At 41.7% G+C, this 21,665-nt stretch overlaps 1 protein-coding gene across 1 annotated transcript in view; it reads right to left on the bottom strand.

The window, feature by feature from the left end:
- Nucleotides 1-21,347, bottom strand: part of ntng2b (netrin g2b) — a 73,061-nt gene extending 51,714 nt beyond the window's left edge. The window contains 2 exon segments of the mRNA XM_085357117.1: nucleotides 6,825-7,468; nucleotides 21,000-21,347. Coding sequence (XP_085213243.1) covers nucleotides 6,825-7,468; nucleotides 21,000-21,218 — 863 coding nt within the window. The 5' untranslated portion in view covers nucleotides 21,219-21,347.
- Nucleotides 21,348-21,665: the final 318 nt, after the last annotated feature.

Raw genomic sequence — 21,665 nt, 5'->3', positions numbered from 1 at the left:
AAAAACAACATTTAAACTTTAGATCAATAAAAGGAGCTGCAGTCTGTTGTATTCAAAGGTACCAAAGAGAAATTAAAGTGGGGCATTAAAGTGACAGATTAACTGATTTTAAGGTTTAATGGATGGAGAAGTGCTCTTTATTGTTAATTAATTTTTTTGTTCATTCTGCAACCCCTCAGATATTATACAATCCTCCGAGGAAAGGGAGCCCAGATAGGAGCCTCTGCTCCAGACAGCGTGGACTCGTTCACAATGCGTGTTGCCCATGTCGTGTTTCGTTTTGGGTTTTGCGGTGTTATTTAATTAGATTCGATTAAAACGTCTTCATAAAGAATCTAAAGATTTGGCACCAGAAATGTTCCCCCTTCACGTCACTGACTGATGGCATTAACACACTAGCTGCCTGTGGATATCCCATCAGTACAATGGAAATCTGTCAGTGCAAAGTGTAAACACACACACACTGATTTTGAATGTTGGACTCTGGTAGAATCAGCACGTTTCCTCGTAGGTGATGAATAGCGTACCTAACGAGGCGCAATAAAATAATTTACATTAAAAAACTAACGTTCCTAAAAAAAAGTCTTTAAATTTCCTCTATTTTTTTTCTCAAAGTTGAAACACATCTCATTATAGATAATATTCACGACTACAGCATTTTACTTAACAGAAGTAAAGCCATTTGTTGGAGAATTACAAAGGACTTCTGCTGCAACGGCTGTTTTGATAAAACCACAAAAGAAGAAGATGTACGAGTACATGAAAGAATTCACACAAAACTCCTTTTACTGCTCTTTCCCTCTGCAACATGTTAACAAACACCAGGAAGGTTTTCTGTGCCAGCTTGTTCCAGTCTGTGAGGAGATGGAGAGCTTAAACCTCTCAGCACATTAGCTGTCAGCATGGGGCCGGCACTGAGACAAACACACGACGGATAAATGAGTCGAGCAGACATGAAACGGCATGACACTCTGAATATCATTAGCATTCATGTGCCTTGTTTCCTGCCTGGTCAGCTCTTAACTCATTTTCACTATTGGAGAATAATTAGTTGTTGGTAAAAGATGGGCCTTTCAGACAAGACTGGGCCTACCAGCTGTAATTAGTGTTTAAAGCCCAGAGAACGTTCTTTGTGTTCCTCTGCCTGCAGATGTATTTTCAGTGGTATTGATATTAATACTCTTTACATATTTTAGCTGCCCAAGGGCCTCCTTATTTGAGATAAAAGGCTGTTAACATATTGCTAATTATTAAACAATTAGTAGTTGACAGTATTTGACAAAATGATGTTTCAAACTTTGTTTGGCCTTTGTCTAGTTGATTACTCTTTTGTGTTAAAATGAATATAATAAATAATAATGAACACGCAGTCTCTGCAATCGCCACCAGGGGGCAACTTCTCTGGTTGCAGAAACAAGTTTGTCTATGAGGAAATTACACCTCTACTCCCTTGATTTATTAGTTCAATAAACATTTCCCAGATTACTTTTTGGTCCCAACTGCAAGTTTATTGCAATTCTTTTTTCTTTTTTTTAATAATATGATGTTTATTTGTAAATAATGACCAGTAACACAGGGTAAGCATTAACACATAGCTGCCTTGTGGCTGTGGACTCACTAAACTGTATAAGTGTGGAGCTTCCCTTTGTTTCCCAGGTGGATTTACCTCTCACTGAGACCCACTATCTGACTAGGTGATGTCATGGTGGCTAAGGTCATCTTTTGGATACAGTCTATGACTGTGACACGTCTCCCCTCACCATTTGTTCTGTAGTTTGCAGAAGCCTATAGATTTTAAAAAAATACCGATTGAATAAAAATGATAGAGGTGTCAGTGATGGGTTTATTTTACAAACATTGATACAAATTATGTGCACACAAATATTTAAAATCTGAATTTATATCCCCAGCTGCATACCAGGATCATTAATGTTTTCTAGAAACATAATCAGTGCTGTAATGTACCTGCGCAAATCGCACCCATTACTCAGCTCACTGACAATGAGAAGTAAGAGACACTCAGACTACTTGGCTTCTCTTAAATGTCATCTTCTTCCATAAGCCAATCAAATCAAATTGAGAAGTTAGGCAGAAGCGAACTCGACGCTGCAGCGATTATGAGCGAGGGGAGAGAAACGCTGCAGACTCCTCATCCTGCTCCATCTCCTCCTCTCTGTCTTGGCCCCTAATCCACTTAGTTGCCTCTTTCCTGAGCTTAGAGCCTTTCCCTTATTCCATTATAAAGACCCACTGTACGACCTGCTGCTTATTTCATTAAAAAGGCCCTATCCATGACCCTATGTCTAATCCATAATGTAGACTACGGGCCAGGCACGGCCTGCTATAGTCCACGCCACGTTCCAGCTGACAGATGGAACACCGGGAACAGGGATGGAGAGAAGGAGGCCCAATGAATGAGGGAGAATTTGAGAGCTCCGCTTATGAGTGAAGCTTCCCGGTGAATGTGATTTCAATGATGTAAATGATGATAGAGCTGAGGCTGTGCTACTCTGCCTTTGATGGTTGGAGATGGCTTTCACATGGCCCATCAATGATATGGAAATGGCCAGATCTGGGGTTTGAATATAGCCTGCAAAATGAACATACAGCCCAGGGCTTTTAAAACCCCAAACACCTTGGCTTAGAGTTTCAATTGTAGTCAGTACTTTTGCTCATTACAGTTAACCTTGGGAGAACTTTGCAACACAAAGTGAGTGACGCTGAATCCTATGATAATATTCTATCAACCCGATCCAATTTAACTTTCCCCACGCTGCCTCTGTTTGACCTTCTCTCCACTCTGCCCACTTCAAAACCCCCCGCCCCACCTCTGGCTGTCCTCTACCCCAGACGCCCTCTCGCCGCTCGCCCGAGATCCGGTTTGCTGAGTGTTTTCATCGCGTCCACAAATCTAAATTTACAACCTCACTCTCATCAAATCCAACTTGCCTGCGTTTGCACTTAATGGCCTATCAGGTTACCTATTTATTGATAAAGCAGCAACATTTGCCCCCATCCTCCCCCAAGTACCTGACTTCCCGCATACCTGTGCCAGCTTTTTAGAGCCTGACCAGTCACTCTGACAATGCAGCGTCAGATAAAAGTGAAACGCTTTCCACAGAGGTAACATCTTACACCGTTTGATGGGAAAACAGCTTGCTCTGCTGTCTCTGTCCGCGGTCAGTTTGGGTTTTTAAAAAGAGTTAACCAATAATAATTACTTTTAACTGGGTTCAGTCAGAGAGCCACAGCTAGAGGCCCGGGGACATACAATACGGTCAGGAAGTGACTACAAGCCTCTCTCCATCGATAACACCAGCATATCTCATTACTGCTGCGACCTGTGGTACACTGCCACTCGGGCTTGATCATATAAAACCCATTTCAGCGCGCTGTCCCCAGCGGAGCTCCAGCAGAGTGGAATATTCATTATTCAAATTTTAAGCATTGGAAATCCTAATATGTTACTAAGGCCAGATGAGATGAGATGGAATGGCTTAGCCTTTTGTCCAGGGAACATTGACTAATCGTCTCGCTCCCCTAAAATCAATTTCCCAGCCGTAAGCATCAGACACTCCTGATTGTACTGTACTGTTGAGGACCCCCCACCACTATCACCTAATACTCCTCCTGGCTGCCCAGAATAACTTATTGATTACTGATTATGTTACGGGAGGTGTGGGTGGCCAGGGCGGAAGACGGACTGGCCTCAGTCATCTCCACAGAGCTAAATTTGGCTCCTCTGTCACCAGATCCAACACACGCTGACACTATCACCAGCTGCCACTGGCCAGGCTCTGAGGATGAGGAGAGAAGTTAAGAGACGTACACAAAGAGAAATTTCCCCCGAGCTAACAGTGTAAGTGTAGCTGTTTCAAGCAGAGTGGCACAGCGGGGATTTCATGTGTGATGATGAATTCTTAGATGCTGCGCGCTTGTAGGCCACTAAATAAAGCGTTTGCTCGAATATATCAAAGCCAGAAATGGTTGATTGTTACATTTTCGGAGTTTGGTTGCGGCTCTGGTTTGGCGAGGGACTGTTGCAGCCAGGGGTCGATCCCTTGCTCTCTCTGATGCTATGCTGAGCCTGAAAAGTGGCTGTGATCAATACCTGCAGGCCCTTTCACCACTGCCAGAGGGCTGTTTGTGTTTGTGTGCGTGTGCTGTGTCAGCATCCACTCAGGACTTTATCAGACATCCCACCCCCCACCCCCATACCTTGACTCAACACACACACGCACAAACACACAAACACGCACACACAAAGGCCCCATCGGTCAACGCCTCACTCAAACAGTAGCTCATTTTCACTTTCCCCATCTCACTCTCAACCCCTGTCTGCTTCTCTCTCTCTCTCTCTCTCTCTCTCTCACACACACACACACACACACACACACACACACACACGCACAAATTATGCCTTCTTCTTCTGAGTCCATGCCATCCCAACAAGGATGTTAAATACCATTCAAATGTCAGCCTGCTGTATTGATTGGAATAATAATTCTGGAAGAATTCTGAAAGGCAGGAAAGATGGCTTGTTGATGCTAAGCAGCAGCATGACGGCCCGGGCATCATTCACTGTCACAAAGTTGCCATGTAAGGGTTCCCAGCTCCTCTGGCAGAATGTGGATGGCGGTTTACGTTCGACGACCGAGGCCACGTGTTTCTGTCATTAATCATTGTCTTCACAGGCCAGTGACAGCCAGACCAGGACTCAGGCTGAGAGAGAGTATGTGTGGAGGTGTGGGGGTTGGTGGGGGGGTGTCATTTGAAATGCCCTCAGATCACAGTAGCTGTGTGTGAAAGTGTGTGGCTGAATGTCAGAACAGAGGGTACATTCACTGGCAGGTGAACATACCTTATCTGTCATGTCTGAGTGCAGGAAAAGTAATACTGAACTACAAGCATAAATATGATCAGTTCCATATTGGATCTGGTCTGCGAAGATTCACTAATCTCATATTAAACAGTGTACGCATGTAAAATTAACACTTTCACTTTTATAGCTGGTGCTGGATGTTGCATTCTGTGGCTGCAGTGCCAGTTAATTCTGTATCAGCTACCCTGAAAAACTGGTCTATCGGTCCAAGCGGCTTCTCTCCAAGCCGTTGACTGTACTCTGCCAAATAGTGTGAGTACAGAGAAACATCCCACTATATCGTCAACGACTGCAAGCGTACAGTGTTTTTTTTTAAAGTTAAACAGAGTGCTGACTGTTCTGCAGAGAAATGGTCTAGTTGATCGTTACTGTGATGCATACAGAAGGCTCCAGTTAAAATTTTCATACATAAGATCAATATTTTGAACTAATTAACCTCGCCGCTCTGAATCAAGACCTTCATTATTTTGGTCGAGTTGTGTGAATGTAATGTCAATGTGTCCGAACAATCAATGTCAAAAAATACGCCTCTCACTTAAAAAATTTCAAATTTCCACTGAAATTAATAAAAACAAAACATTTTCACTAACAACGAAACTCAAACACGGAAATCATTCTCAAAGCTAAAAAACTAAAACTAAACCGACGAACCTTTAACTTTCATACTTTGTGGCTGAATTGCTGGGGTTCCTAAACATGTTAACTTTGCAATAATACCACCCACTCTTGATTGTTGAACACCTAGAAAGAAATTTCACAAACTTATTTGCAGCAATGGTGGGATCCTATTACACTATGGCGCTTGAATTCACGGCGCTCTTTAGAACAACTCATTCTTTCACAAATGCTTGTAAAGACAAAATGCATGGCTAAGTGCTTCATTTCGTACACCTATAGCAACTGGACTGAAAACATCCAAAGTTTACAGACAACATACAGCTTATAAAGCAACAATTAATTACTAAAAAAATCAAGCAAATACAATAACATTCCCAGCAAGAATCATTTCTAGCTTCTTGTACCAAAATAAAATTATGTAACATCATTCAACTTCATTGAATAAGTTTATATTTCTAGTTTTAGTTACTTAAAAAATACAAAGCTACATTCAAGAATTGATAAAAGATTCAGTGGCATTTGGACCCTTACCAAGTTATATGAAATGGAAAACTGTTACTGATGTAATTGAACTGTTGTGGTTTTGCTTTGGTATTTAATATTTCGATTGGAGACTATGTAAGTCATTGTTAAAATGGTTTTCAATTAAAACAAAGTTTAATATTATTTAAATTATGATATCAATATTTTGCAGCTTACCTTTAGTCATTGCTAGCTACTTCTAGCTACTTCTAGGAAGTAGCTAGAAGTAGCTAGCATACATAAAACATGTCTTCCCTGATGGGTTTGTTTGTTGCTGGCTGTTGAACACAGGATTTTGAACACATTTCTCATTAGCAGCTGGAGGTTGTCAGGTGTTTGCTGACTGGTCTAGGCCTTTAATGTGTTTTACAGAAATTTAGCAGCTGAGCATCTTTGAGATTTCTGCTCCTATCCTCAAACATTTATTTGTGCCCTTGACAAAACCCTTTAACCCTTGTTAAGCTATTCTTATTAAGAGTAATGTTTGATTTTTAAAAGGATGCTGGTATTTTATCAAGATATTATAACTGGATAAACCGAATAAAATGGCTCCCATTTTATAAATATATAAATCTGTCTGAGTTTTAATACTTTGCAAATGTTCCTCTTAGTGAACTTCAGTTTAACACATATGTTTTTAATAGTTTTATTTATTTATTTATTTATTTTTTTTGTCCTGTACGGAGTTCTTAATAGTTTCATGTTTTGTATTCTTCTCACCAAAGAATTTCTTATGTTCATAATCAGATTTACATTCAAAGGTGTGAATTTGTATCAAGATGTAGTCAAAAGTGGCTCTCACCTGGCAGGTACCTCGATGTTGGAGATGGCGTAGAAGTACTTGAGTAGGTTGTCTCTCTGGACATAGGTACCTCCGAGGGCAGGCCTGAGCAGCCTCAACCTAAGGTTGGTGAAGGTGAAGAAGTCCTTCAGTCCCTTCATACTTTCCATTCGGGCGTACAGGTTGTCCATGTTCTGTAGCCGAGGTCCAGCAAACACAGCAAATCGTGCCCGCACCTCAAACTTCACATTCTTTTCAGCCTTGGAGCCAACCCAGCGCGAGTACTGCTCAGTGCAGATGACCCGTGTGATGTTAGCAGGTGAGAGATCGCGCACTTGTTTGGGTGGCATGTTGAATGCATCCAGACAGTCGTCGGCATAGAACTGGTAGGGCTGCCAGGAGCGTCCGTGGTCCATGGACTTATCCAGAGCCATGATCGTAGGGCGGCCATATTCAAAGGAGATCTGGATATCGTCTGTGAGCTCCAGACTCTTGTTCCAGGACATGGTGACGTTGGCCAGCAGGGGCAGTGGGTGGTTTCGCCATGTTACTGTCTGCCAGTAGGTAAGTAGGCCGTTGCGCTCATTGTCCTGCATCAGCTGAGGAGGGTGGGCAAGGTCTGGATTTAAGGCATCGCACTCGTCACTACATAGGTATGGGTTCTCCTAAAAGAGAGATAAAGACAGACAGAAAGGATTTCATTCGGGGTTCGGGAATGACTCTAACAAGAGGAACAGTAATGAATACTTGATAATACAGTGCATATTCCCGAAAATTGCATTTTTATTAGATTACTGCAAATTCACATTGACACTGGGGCCCTTTGAGTCCCTTGGGCAGTTGTCTGCTTTTCTCTTCTGGTCATCCAGCCCTAAATAGGCTCAGCAAATTCTCAATTGACAAGACAACAAAATGTCTTTGCTTTAAAAATGGATTTGTGGTCCCTGCAGTAGCTGCAGCCATCATTACTGCAACGGAAAATTATGTTAAGCTACGGATTTACAAATTCTATTCACAATCATCAGGATGTTCCTTTGTTCCCAGTACAAATGCTGATTCAAAAGATATTTATTTATTCCCACAATATCCACAGCTCAACACCAAAATCTTCCATATTATCCTCCCAAAAAAGACAAAAAGAGACGTGTATGGAGGGCCTTTCCAATGCACCAAGGGACAGAGAGCTTAAAAGTAAACTTGCCAAACAACACAACAGGAAGTGTGAAGGTCAAGAGGATCGTGCATCATCACTGTCTTTGCATAGACAGCAGAGTGCTGCTGCACTTTTAACTCCAGAGAATTGATCCTCCTCTTTTAGTGATGCCAAGACTTTCAAGTTGCTGCCCCTCTACACAACTAAAAGTCAACAGGATTAGTCACGCTGCTCACAGAGAGCTACAAGCCTCTTTACACCTGCAACGAGAAATGCTTCTGTAAGAATATCTCATGCATCTCATCTTCCCTTGATACCAGTAAGACAAATTCATCTTCCACTTGTTTAGGCTTGCAAATTCTGAAACAACCCCCCAAAAAACAAAACATAATGAAAAAAAACTCCAACAAAAAACATCAGGTCCATTACTACTTTATATACGTGATACAGCACGGCTTTCTCAGCATTGACAAATGTAATCTTTGGCTGGATTATGTTTGGGATCAGGGTTGAGTGAATGAAGTGCTATATTTAGTGTATGTACTGCAGCACAGTCACAGAGAGGAGGGTAAAGGGTGGGCTGCAGCTCCTGACAAGTGATTCCCATCTCTATGTAGATTTAGGCGACAAGGCTGTGCCTTCAGTTCATTTTGTATCAAGACATTTTATATATTAAACCAGACCACAGTCCTTTCCTAGCCCAATTTCTGACTGTCTACACATAACTATAAAATATATCAGTGCTATAGTCATTACACCAATGTTCTGCATGATCTGATATTCCAGCGAAAAGCAAATAAAATAGCTTGGCTTTAATCATTTTAGTAACTTGCCAAATATGTTAATTAACAAAAAACATGGTGTGATAAATGTAATTTCTAGGAGCCTAAGTTAGCATCAACTAACATTAAGAGTTGTCGCAACTCCACCAACTTTTCAAATAAGTTTTATACATCTTTAATTCCACAGATGCTGGCTCGTCATATTAAAACCACTGCAGAGGTTTCAGTGAAATTGATGCAGCTGACTGTTTTAAGCCAGTTGTCTGACATCCCCATCACCACCCAAGTAAAAATATTTACATAAGGAAATCCCACAGATCCGCAGCCATCTCTCTTGGTGCTTAATTTGCAAAGCTCAGCTCTCGTGCTGTTTGGATTGTTTTACATTCAGAAGGCTAACCATGCCCCCAAGATGCACTAATTAGACTGTTAGAGTTATGATTTTCTACAATATTTAGCTGAAGTCACTAATTGCATCAAATACAAATATCTTTGTATTATTTGACCAAGCATTCACTCTATTGCCCTCATATACTGTCTTCTTTCATTACACATCACTTCACATTTAAAATTCAACATGTCACAAACAATACATGTCAGTATATTGTATTTATATATTGAATGTGTGTTTAAATTTATGTCAGTATATTTATTTGTTATTTAAGTTTTTATGTACCTTGTGAAAAAGGATTCCCATAACAGCGTTATGTTTGCATAATTACAATAATGAATCTTCAGCTGTGTTTTCATCCTCCTCTCTGGTTTTCTCCACTCGTAGTAACTGATTGCAGTTCTACAGCTGATGTCATCCTTATTCTTTTATTTATTCGAAATCTGGCTGTCGTTCTGTGTTTTACCGCTGCGTGCTTAACAAGCTCTTGATGGACTAGAGAGTATAAATATCCCTCTTTTTTTCTTCCACCTCTACCGCCCCTGCTTCTCCGCTGCTTCCTCCCCTTTCTTCTTCTCTTTTTTCATCCTCCCATATTATTTTTACTTTTAGCGTTTGTGCTGTTTCTAATTGTAGTGTTTAAGAATGCACCAGCTCAACTTGAAATGTCATTTGGTAAAATAATAGTAATTAGGCTGAAAATAACTACTACAGGGAGAAAAAAAAACATGTTTAGTTAAATAATTAGTTTGAAGATTTTCAATTATTATGCAGTAAAGATGGGCTGTTGTAAAGCAGACAAAGTTAGCTTTCATATTTACACCATATAGAAAATTCTTCAGCAAGGTACTGATTCTTTAGCATTTGACCTGCAAGTGAGATCCCAAAACTGGTAGGTTTTTAAAAATTATTTCAAATTTTAAGTTGTTGGACAGGTTTTTATGTGAGTTGGCAAACTGTACAAGAGTCTCGGTGCAATAAATGCAAAGGCTCAATTACCTTAAATGACCTTTAGTCGTTTTTAGGTGAAAATGGGGCCAATGAGAGAAGTTGTTGACAAAATGACCTCAGGGACCCAGAGGCAAAATATGGATTGAAATTAATAGAGTTGATCCACAGGGAGGCTTGAAAGACAACCTATAACCTTTTTAAAATTAATTTTGTATTTAGCCAGGACAGCCAAGCCAAAACAGAAGTGACATGTTATCTTTTATTTGTACCAGTTAGAGTCCAGCTGTGAGGTGATAAAGCTGTGGATTTATGTTTCCATATCCTTTAGAGCCTAAACCAGCTCTAATTAAGTGATGCTTCTCAATTAGTGAAAGCTGAGTTTGCTGATTTGATTAATAAAGGAACTTTCCATAGAAACACCAAGATTTTCAACCAGGAGCACCAGGTGTGTTTGTTAAGATATTTGTGGAGTTTGATGGACCAAACTCAATAGTTTTGGTTTTGGTATCATTTAGTTGAAGGAGGGTCCACAATTTGAGACAAAGACTTTTTTCACTGAGAAGATATTTTCAAGTGTGGCAAGTAGATAAAGTTCAGTATCATCCAGGTATAAGGGAATATTGTGTTTCTGAAAGCTAGAGCATGTATACTGAGAAGAGAAGAGGACCTGATATGGGTCCCTGGGGGTTGTTGCGTTTAGTGGAAGGTGGGGAAGAAGAACAGTTTCCTACTTGGACCTGTAACATCACATATCATGAGCCTTAACAACCAATGAGATGTTTTAACAATTTATCACAAGGATCTGCCATATTGTTTATTCTTGTATTAATTAGACCAAAAGAAAGAAAGAAAAAAACATTTTTCTCTTGATAATACCAATTTCTTGGTCCTGGCTAAAATTCAATGCACATATAATGTGTGTTGTTAAAATATTGTCAAAATGTAATGAATTTATTTATGCAAATATAGTAGTCATTCGATCAATTGAGATCTAATTACTTTTGGTGTAGCCATTTATCAAATTGTAGTCATGGCTACATGTTGAACTGAAAAAGTGTATTACACCATGGATAGAAGCCTTAATGTAGAGTAATGTAATGGTGCTGCTGCTTAAATTTTAACAAGGCTAAATTTGATCGCCTGATGATTTCACCACAAATTTGTGTTTCGACGATCAAACACTGACCCTGCAGGGTTTAAAAGTTGGTTGTATAGAATTTGAAGGGGCGCTTGAACATCAAGATGACACAGCTGCTAACAAGCTTGACAGAGTTGGGTCTGAGGTGCAAACGTTTCATGGATATCTGAGTATTTGTAATATATTGAGAATACAGATGGAGAGTAGGAGAAGCGGTCAGAGAAGCTCCTTTGGTTCCCCCCCCCCCCCCCCCTACTAAAAAGAAATCAAGCTTTCTACAGCCACCTTTCAGTTCCATAAAGATTTTGGGTGGAGTATCACATGAAACAGCAGTTTCTTCTTTCTGTGAAAGCAGTACTGCACAATATTGATGAACCTTGCAAGTGCGTATCACGTGTCGCTGCTTCTTTGCATCTATTGCCAAGCCCTCTTGAATAAAGTCATTGGACTGCGCTACAGAAAAGTGAGCAGTCACTCAAGCTCACTCTAGTGGCCTGATAACAAAAGCAAAAGTTACAATCCTGCGAGGCTGAGATTATAAATCATCTGATTTATGGTGACAGTGCAGAGTGGGGAAAACTCCAAACATAAGCAAACGCTGAGCTGGTGCTGAGAGAAGCTGTATGGCACAAAAGACACTGTGCGGGATCATAATGCATGTGAAGACACAGCAGTGGTATCTTTATACCAGAAACTGCAGATAATCTATCTCTCTGCTCACTGGAGCAACATAGCAGCATTGTTCCCCATCTGATAACCCAATTATCTCTCTTTGCACTGACTCACATCGAGATCGCTGTCAGCGCAAACACACTTAAGATGATCATCTACAATGCTCATAAACAACTGCAACCAGAAAAAGTAATTAGGATCAGATGAAGAGGGTTATAGCGAGCCTCGGAGTGAGAGTAGCAGCTCCGTGGTGGATCAGCTGCTTCTGTGACCTTCAATCCAGACCTGTCCACACACGTGTTTACACACACTCAAAGTAAGATTAGTACGCCTGTTGTTCTGAGGATGACCCTTGACCTACAAATCCGATTGAAAATGATCGCACTGTCACACAGTCCCAGATAGAGCACATATAGGTTAGCTCCTGAAGTGTACCGGTGATAGCATTTCCTGTTTTGTCTGACACAGAAAGCATGTGAGTACCAGACAACATGAGGGAGTCATTACAGTATTTTACAGCATCAGGTCGAAAGCGTTTGCCAACCTCCTCCGACCTCAGCCGGCCCTTTAGGATTAACTAGTCTGGAGGTGATATGTACTGTAATAAGCTGGAAGATTTTATCCCCCGTGAGAGACTTACATGAGGTTATGTTTAAGCCCTTTGTCTGCCCGTGTCCTCCTTATTCCACCTCCTTATTCCCCAGCCAGGCTCAACATACATACATATATATATATATATATATATATATATATATATATATATATATATATATATATATATATATATATATATATATATATATATATATATATATCACTATATTCCAGGATACACACACACACACCAGCAAACACAATCTTTTCCCTCACAGAAGCACACAGACACACAGATCCCAGCCAAATGCTGCGGCAGGTGGCCCGCACTGCTAAGCCCCTCCAGCAATTATCCTCACCGGGATCCCGTCTCCACGACAACAGCCGCCATGATGCCCCTGCCGTCAGTGGCTTTCTTGTTTTCACTCACAGGAATACAGTGAGATCCTAAATGATCATTAGAAATACCTCAAGTGCTAAAAATGTGGCTCATGCTACGGCTGTGTGCCTTGTTTTTGAACACATCAGGAGCGACGAAACAACTCTTGTTCTGTAAAGAAAAAGAAAAAGTCCACCATCCATTCACAAAGAAGTATGCAAAAAATTTTCCTTTACATTTCTGTCCCTTCCTTTGCTCTTATGACTAGTTGTGTTCCCAAGAAATATTTTCTGTTGCCACCTTTCTCTATCACGCTGTCTGCTTTATTTCTACCTCCACTTATAGAGGTTTCCACAATACATTGCTAGCGAGGGGAATAGAGGTACCGACCCTCACTCAGAGAACGCAATTTATTTTATTTTGGAGAAACATCAAATGAAATGGCCCTCCCCATTAAAAAGGGCACAGAGGGGAAGAGAAAGAGATATTGCTTTTTCACTTATAACGTAATCTTTTATTTTGTTGGAAGCTTTTCCATCATGCTGCAAGTTCTTGTTACCCTGGATGGAGACAGTACATCAGTATGTGTGTGTGTGTGTTGCCAGCGAGCGTACGTAACTGTGTATTTGTACATGTAAAGGATTACAAACCTTTTACTTTACCTGAAAAAGTGATTATCCGCTTGCTGGAAAATGTCTTGCTGGGTGCAAAACAGCAGTTGGCAAGTGTAAAAGTGTCTTAGGTGTGTGTTTGTGTGGGCGGGTGTTGTTTATGTCTGTGTGCGTGTATTCGTGTGCATGTGTGTGCGCAGGCAGGAAAAAGTAAATGTTTACTGTAGGCATGTGTGATTGTGCATGAGGAGGAGGAGAGAATAAGAAGGACCAAGCGGCGACACCACGCTGATCTGAAGCAGCAGCAGAGCTTGTCCTGTTCAAATTACCGCAGTTGAACCAGCACGAGTTTTATTAGCAACATATCTTAGAATTCAGGCAGTGCTTATAGCAGATCCAAAATATCTGGCAGAGTTACTGTTGTCTCCAAGTGTAGCGATTAGATGGATTCAGGGTCCGTTGTAAAATCTAAACCAATGGTAGTTGAGATGTAGGTAAGGTAAGGCAGAAGAGATGAGATGTGAACTGTGCAACAGAGATCTTTATATCATTTTCTTTACCTTTCTGTATTTTTTAAATATTGCACTAGCAGTTTATCTCAAATGCAGTCTGCAAACACAGCTGAATTCACAGTTGACAATTTAAGAAAAGCATTAAAACTCATATAACAGAATCAGATATATCATGTCCAGTGTTGGTCAAGTTACTTGAAAAAAGTAATCAGTAACTAATTACTGATTACTTCCCCAAAAAAGTAATCCCGTTACTTTACTGATTACTTATTTTCAAAAGTAATTAATTACTTAGTTACTTAGTTACTTTTTAAAAACACGATTTACAACCTGAAGAGGTGATAAAGCGATAGATCTCTCAGCCCAATTCTACTTTTTCTACATAATCCATCATACAAAATGTAATCAAATGGAAAAGTCTCTTTTTTTTAACTTGTTTTATCAGTTTTAATCTTTTAACTTTATGCATCAAGCAAAAATTTAATTATATGCAACATTGTCTGACTTGAATAAATTAGTTTAACATTTAAACCTATTTTCTGCACATTCCAGCACATAAAATAAAATATTTTTTGTGTTTACACTCACTCTTTCAAATAGATGCAAGTAAAACACAGCAGAAAATAAATAAAGTCAAAGACTAGCGGTCCTATTGCTCTATTTTCACCTGTAAAGCAGGACTGCGGTAGGCGGAGGTTTACCCTGGTGCAGGTGTGCCGTGGTCAGTTGAAGAATCCGCGAGTTTCTCTGTGAATTTCCCATTATGTCGTTGCGCACTCGGTGCTTGCTTGGAAGTTTAGGGAGGTTTTTTCGCTGTAAAAAAAAGTTACTTGTAACGCGTTACTGCCCATCTCTGATCATGTCTAACTTGCCTACACTGACAGCTATGAGTTGAGAGTTGGCGCACCGGTTATGCTAATGGTGGCTAACCTCAAGTGGGGATGAGGGGTGGGATATAGAAGTGTGGCAAGCTTTTATGTCACACCTCCAAGTATTTTGTCATAACAGCTTTACAATCTTTGGCCCACTGCAACTGACACTGACGGATCACTTGAGGTAGGTCCCCGCTTCTTTCTCGGATCCCTCTTAAGCTGCATGAAGTTTTATTTTAAAGATGCAGACAGTTGTTTGTAGATTTTGTTTAAAAGACAAAGATAATATTGTACTTGCACTTGTATGCTTTGTTAGGAACTGAGAATGAATCCATTAAAAATACATTGTATTGTAGATGATAGGGCAACAAACTACAGAGGCTGATATAGAAAATGCAATTCTGTCTGATTGTGTTTTATGTCTGTGGCTAGAGATCGGCCACATTTGTAGTATGCCAAAAAGTGGAGGAAAATTTTAATTACACATTAAAATTGGACATGCAACCCTGCTATTTCTGGACAGATGACAACGCGCCAACTAAACAACAACAGCTGGTTATAAGCTAACATTACACCAGCTAACGTTAGGCTTGAGTGTCCTAAGAATCACACTCTCACTCCGATGCACAGTTTGATTAATTTCTCATCTTTTATGAGAATTTGTTCTCTAAGTGTCTGAGTCCAACAAAGTTTCATTAGCGCAGCAAAAACAGCACCGCTTACCAGCATAAAATTCAAGACATCCTCACCCCTCACCTCAATATCAATGTCATTGGAGAGTATTGGACTGCTTTCACAAAGTTTCTTCTTCTCTTCCAGGGTAAATAGACATGGATGTTTTCACCCACGATATTGACAAGTAAACTTTGTGAGGTAAACAGCCTGACAGCATAGCCAGAATGCAAAAAACTCAGATCAAGTCTGAACTTACTTTGCTATCTCGGTTCTACAGATGAAAAGCAGCCAGAGTTTTCGAGAAGACTTGAGGGTAAAAACTGAAAATATAGCAAAGTATTTAATTGACACATATCCATTTTTAAAATATAATGTTTAGAAAAATTGTTTTTTTACACAAACAGTAATATAGTGAATCTATCTGTTATGGGATGGAATCAAAATTAAATATTTCTTATCTCGCTTGCTTGCCTAAAACATGTTTGTCCTACAGCAGCCACTGTAGCTAGAATGATACACTTGAATTGAAATCTACTGACAACTGGTGGTCGAATTTTACAAACTGTACCTTTAAGTCCTTTAAACTGACTTTTACACCTAATTTAAAGTTGGCTTATCCCTCCTTCTTCTTGTGCACATCTGCACTGCTTCCTTGTTGCTATATTTAAATCACTTCCTGGAACTCGTTGCTGTTGTTGATGTTATGTTTTTTTAAAAATTCATGGGTCGTTCTTTGTGAAGTCAACCCCGAGAGTCAGACTGTCAAGACTAATGTAGGCATCTGACAGAGAACATTAGGCAGAAGCGACCTGAACTGCATGTGCCATCCTTCCATCAAATCTTTTAGGCAGCAGTAACATAAAGTTTGCTCACCACCAGTCCTATGTCCTGTGACTTTAAAGACAACCTTTTTGACACACTGGAGTGATCTAAAAATAGAAAACAGTGAACTGCTACCCAAGAAGACTGCCTTGAAGGGGACATCAGCCAGATTTAAAAAATGTCTGTTTTTTTTTTTAATCTTTTTGAGCAGAACTGTGCATCTTTTTCTTCTGCACACTTTTTGAACTGAGGAGCTGCGCTAAGAGAAATAAATGTCAAACTCTGGTATTTGTAAGCCTGGGCGTCCTCATACTTTCAATCTTTGCTTTTGAAAACACTTTAGTCACTACTTCTCCCTTATAGATTTTTTGGTAAACCAAGATGATCCGTGTTCACAGCTTCACTGAAAACCTTAATCTGAAAACTTCTTATATGCACCTCAAATCATCCTGAAAGTTAGCACAGGAAGTATGCTCGTGTGCAAGTGCGGGAAAGCGATGCAGGAGAGTGGAGGGTTGCTTTTGATTTTAAAGGCTTTTAGAAAGTTGACATCAAACTATTTGTTTTTTTTTTTGGGGGGGGGGGGGTGCTTTGCCTTAGTGTAAGAACATGTGGATTGTAGTGAGAGCCGGGGGGCCAAAAACTCTTCAAATCAAAGGAAATCATACCAAGTACTTGTCAATAGGCTGTTCCAGGGGATATCTGTATTTTCTCTGTCTGTTCTGATAGATTCTGATACACTGAAGCGTTTGGACAGCTGCAGGATGCTGCATCCTTGCCCTTGTTTGAATTTTCTAACCCAGACTTTTAAAGGATCCTCCTTACACTGTTGCCACTCAATCTCTTGTACACTGGACGGATACATGAAAGCTTCTTGCATTCGTAGTAGTATCCCCACTCAACACATCCCTCAGTACTAAGCATTACTCCTCTCCACACATCCTGATAGGTTAAACAAGGTGTTTTGCTAAGTTCACCTCAGACTGTCTAAGCCCTGCAGCCAATCCCTCTTAGTTTCACCTCAGTCAGGGATAAATCTCACTTATAACTATCCTCCCGTTCTGCCAACACATCTAAACACTCTCTGATCACTTTCAACTGTGTCCTAATGGGGGAAGCAAGCCATGCCATTACATCACCGCACCCTCCCCCTCCTGCCTTGTTTGTATAGTCACACTCTGTCATTCTCTTTAGCTGTCCGCTCCCTTCTCTCTCTCTTTTCCCTTCGATAATTATGCCCCTGCGCTGTCAAAGCTGCTCATGCTGTGCCCAAATTCACCTCCATGGGTGTATTATTAGGACAGTGGCCACCTGAGCTATCTTTCACCCCCAGGGAGGCTGACTGACGATGGCCCACTGCTGGATGTGGGTGGCCCTTTTGCGCAGCCTTGAAGTCCCGCTGCTGGGCAGGGCAAGCCAGCCGGGCCTGGCATGGCTACACTGGGCAGGGAGTATGAAGTATGGCCATAGGCCCAGTCTGGGATGCACTGATCCACGCTACCAGCTGCCATCTTCCTCCCCTTCCTGCATGCTCCCTTTCCGCTGCTGCGCGGCTTCTCTCTCTTATCATGTCTATTTTTAGAGCTGGCAGATTTCTACCTTCTAAAATGGGCAAATGTGTTTTGAAACAGGAAGGTGTGTGTGCGTCTGTGCGCGCATGTTTTTTGTGTGTGTCTTTCTTAGACATACTAGTGTGCACTGTTGGCCAACTCGTGCACGTTTCATGCAGCCCTGCTGGTTCACTGTACATTCCAGTACACATGCACGCTATCCATTTGCATTCAGCTGCTCTATGTTCTCCGCCCCGAGGGAGAGCGTTGATTGAAGGTTTTGGTTCAAAACCGAGAGACAAAATAACAAACAACAGTACGGTGAGACCTCTTTGAATGCTACATTGTTTTTTAATATATATCAACACCGTGTGCATTTAGTGTTGATTTCATCTATCTGCTTAGCTAAGCTTGGATCATTATTACTTCTTCTTCATTATTACCTATCCACCAGTACACCGTGCTGCCTCAAATCTCCTTAGACCATCGCCCCTCGACTGCAAGCTACAACTCCATAGCAGCTGCCGTACAGAGAAGCTACAAAGAGACTACTGAAGCTCCTAACACAGCACTAGTGACAGTAGCATCTTTGTCAAAGTGCTTGGAAGCCCGTCATGTTGAAAGAAGCCAACATGCTGGCCTGTTTGGCGAAGGAGAAAGGATGCTGCATTCCCAGGGAACAAGAGAGATAAATAGAGTAGAAAAAATGCATCCCTGTGGAGATGGAGGGAGCAAAAAAAAACTACTGTAAACCAATGTGAGCGGGAGGGGGTGGACGGAGCTACAGCATGCCTCCACATCAAAACCCCAAAAGTAAATTCTCCCCCAGCTTTTGTTCTTTTACTACGACTGCTACATAGCAGTCGTAGAGTGAGAGAAGTGGAGGGGGGAAAAATTATTTTACATCTTCCGCAGTATGTCTGTAGTCTTATTAAGAGTGAGCAGCTCTGCGCTTTGGGTGATGCTTTTTCTTTTTTTTTCCAGAGTGCCCTGACTTTCTCTTGACTTGTGGGACTGCTGAATGAGTGAATGTAAATGTACACCAATTAGATAAGAAACTGGCTTTTCTGTAAAGCTGCCAAATCTGTAAGGGTGGGAGGGGAGAAAGAGGAAGAGGAAGAGGAAGAGGGGGAAGAAAAATATAGCACTTGCTTGAAAATAAATGATCTGTATCCTAATATCACTCAACCAATACCTGTTTGGCATGTGCAGCAGAAAGAAGCACAATATGATATCCCCGTGTTGGTGCTGTTCCTGGATTATTAAAATTAAGGTTCAGCATTGCAAGCGACCAATCACATTGTTGTGATGTCATTGTTTTGTGATGTGGAAACACCATCACGCCAGACCCTAACCCCTTAACTAAAGCCCTGTAAGCCTAACCCTAACCACGATCGCATCCTGACCTCAGTGCTCAGTGATTCTGTAGCGAAAATGAACAGATTTCATGGGTCATTACAAATCAGAATGAGGACTTAAAGTGATGACAAGAATATAGTCACGGTACAGAATTAAACCCGCTGTTCTGACATCCCTTGCTTCTTAAGTAAACTTTTATCTGACAGCTTCCCCACTCACTAAATCCCCATCTAATGCACTTAGAGGGGAGCGCTGCTTCTAAATCCCCCCACAACCACCGACGACCTGAGAAGAACAAGAACTTTCTGCTCTAAAGACCCAATCCGATGTGAAACTGCTGACTAAGGCCAGACTCCTTCCTGTCCCGCCCTCCATTCCTCTTTCTCTTTCTGTCTCATCTACCAAGCAACACCACTCTGGATCCCCGAGAACGAGAGACGCTGGCCAGTCCTTGTAAGGAAGCCCATTAAGGCGTCCATCAATATTTCATCATTGCTCACTCAGAAACATAGTTATAGAAGTTTCCAGGCTGAGGCCATTAGGGGGCAGACGTCAATACGTTATGGCAGCGAGCAGTTCTCCTGACTTCTCTCTTTCCCCCCCCCGCCACACTCTTTCCACTAGCTATGTCCATCTCCCCTCTCAGGATAAGTCACATGAGAGGCTTCTCTCAAGACAACAGTGGTATCCTCTGCTGCTCCTGTCAAATGACCCCTCCACCCCCCAAATGCCAGCCTATGTGGGAGGAAGGGAGGCAGACAAGAGTGGAGGGCTGTTTGCAAAATCGTCTTAACAACTAACAAGTCTCCAGTCACTCAGAATATAAACACCTAATTAACAGCATGACATGATTTTATAATGTGTTGTCGGCCGACCAACGCTCTGCGGAGACACTTGTTGTGAGATTGACTCAGGGCTGTTGAGACGGGTCTGGCACCCCCGGTACTGGCCCTGCCAGTGAGTGGACACTCAGCGACAGCAGGGCTGATCATCAAGAGGGTGAACTTGTCTCACACACGCACTCAATACACACACACACACACACACACACACACACACATACATACACGTGCTGTGAGTCAAATCATGAGTCAAACCTCAGATATAAAACTTTCCACGGAAGAGGCGGGAGGAAGCTTAATTTCATTCGTACGATTTTATAACCCTTATTTCTAATTATTACACCTACATTAGTTGGGAGTAGCCTCCAGGCTAAAGTGTGTTAAATACTGCTGTAGCAGACATTTTAACGAGTTTTCCTGCAGCTCACGCTTTAGTGTCCTTGGAACTAAGGTCCCAGTGTATGCATTTTACCACAGGAAATGCGAGCCCCTCTAGAAGCCCTAAATTAAACCGGACACCGGGCTGGCAAGTCCATACTAATGTAAACAACACCTTTAGGTCAGTCCCCAGTCATTGCACTTGTGTCGTTCCTTTCGGGTCCCTGGGGCTTTTACAGTGTGAATCCTGCTCTGACCTTAGTTAGAAATGCCTGTCATTACTCTTTTACGCTTCAGCCCTGTGAGCTGGTGATTTCCAAACTAATAGTTTCAACTTTTATTTCAACACTTTTAGGTGCATTTCATTCAAGACCAAGGCTACTGTGCATGTGGCCCATGTGTTCCTGGTCACTATTTTTTTTACCACTTTGAAACATTATTATTACGATATCCTACATTTTAAAGTCACTAATAAAAGTGAAACATATATGATACAAGCCCTGACATGGACTCACCAGAGTGCAGAACCTCTCCGGTGGCCTTCCACATGTGATCCCAGGCGGATCCACCTTGATCCGCATAAAGTCTTTCATGGACCTAGGTTTTGGCTGGCAGGCGTAATGCTCCCACACCGAGCCCTCGTCCGTGCTCACCAGGGATTTGCACAGTTCGTACTGGCCCAGAGTGGAGGCCAAGCAGCGCAGCAGCAGCAGCAACACAGCCTGAAGGAGCATGGCAGGCTGGGGGGGTATTTGGAGAGGGGTCCGGCACAGGGTGAGGGGGCCACGGAGCTCAGAGGACAGGTTACGAGCATGGAGCGATAATCATAGGGAACGAGTGCACATCCCTACCACCATACTGCTGTGTTTGGAATGGAGAGGTCAGGGTAAATTGACATCACCTGCCTCCAGGTTTATTAATTCCCCAAAACGAAACACTGAATCGGCAGCTTTCTCTCAGCGTTTCTCGTCAGTTATTGGCAGCCCCAAAGAGGAAAGGAAAGCAGGACACTTCACTGTTTTGATGGCTGATTTCCTGAGGAAGATGGGCAGTGGGCGTGGGGGTGGATAATGTTACGGAGAGGAGTCTCGGCATGCACTCTAACCATAGTGTTGCAGGGAGTTGGGTGGGAGATGTTTGCGCGGATCCATGTCTCACAGAGCGGTGTCCTTCAGGGAAAC

The sequence above is a fragment of the Diplotaxodon limnothrissa genome, linkage group LG7 (assembly GCF_057381915.1).
Source record: "Diplotaxodon limnothrissa isolate DT_005_m linkage group LG7, D_limnothrissa_male_GT1.1, whole genome shotgun sequence".
In the NCBI taxonomy this organism is placed as follows: Eukaryota; Metazoa; Chordata; class Actinopteri; order Cichliformes; family Cichlidae; genus Diplotaxodon; species Diplotaxodon limnothrissa.
The sequence above is the reverse complement of the archived record's forward strand: the minus strand, read 5'-3'. Positions and strand labels throughout refer to the sequence as shown.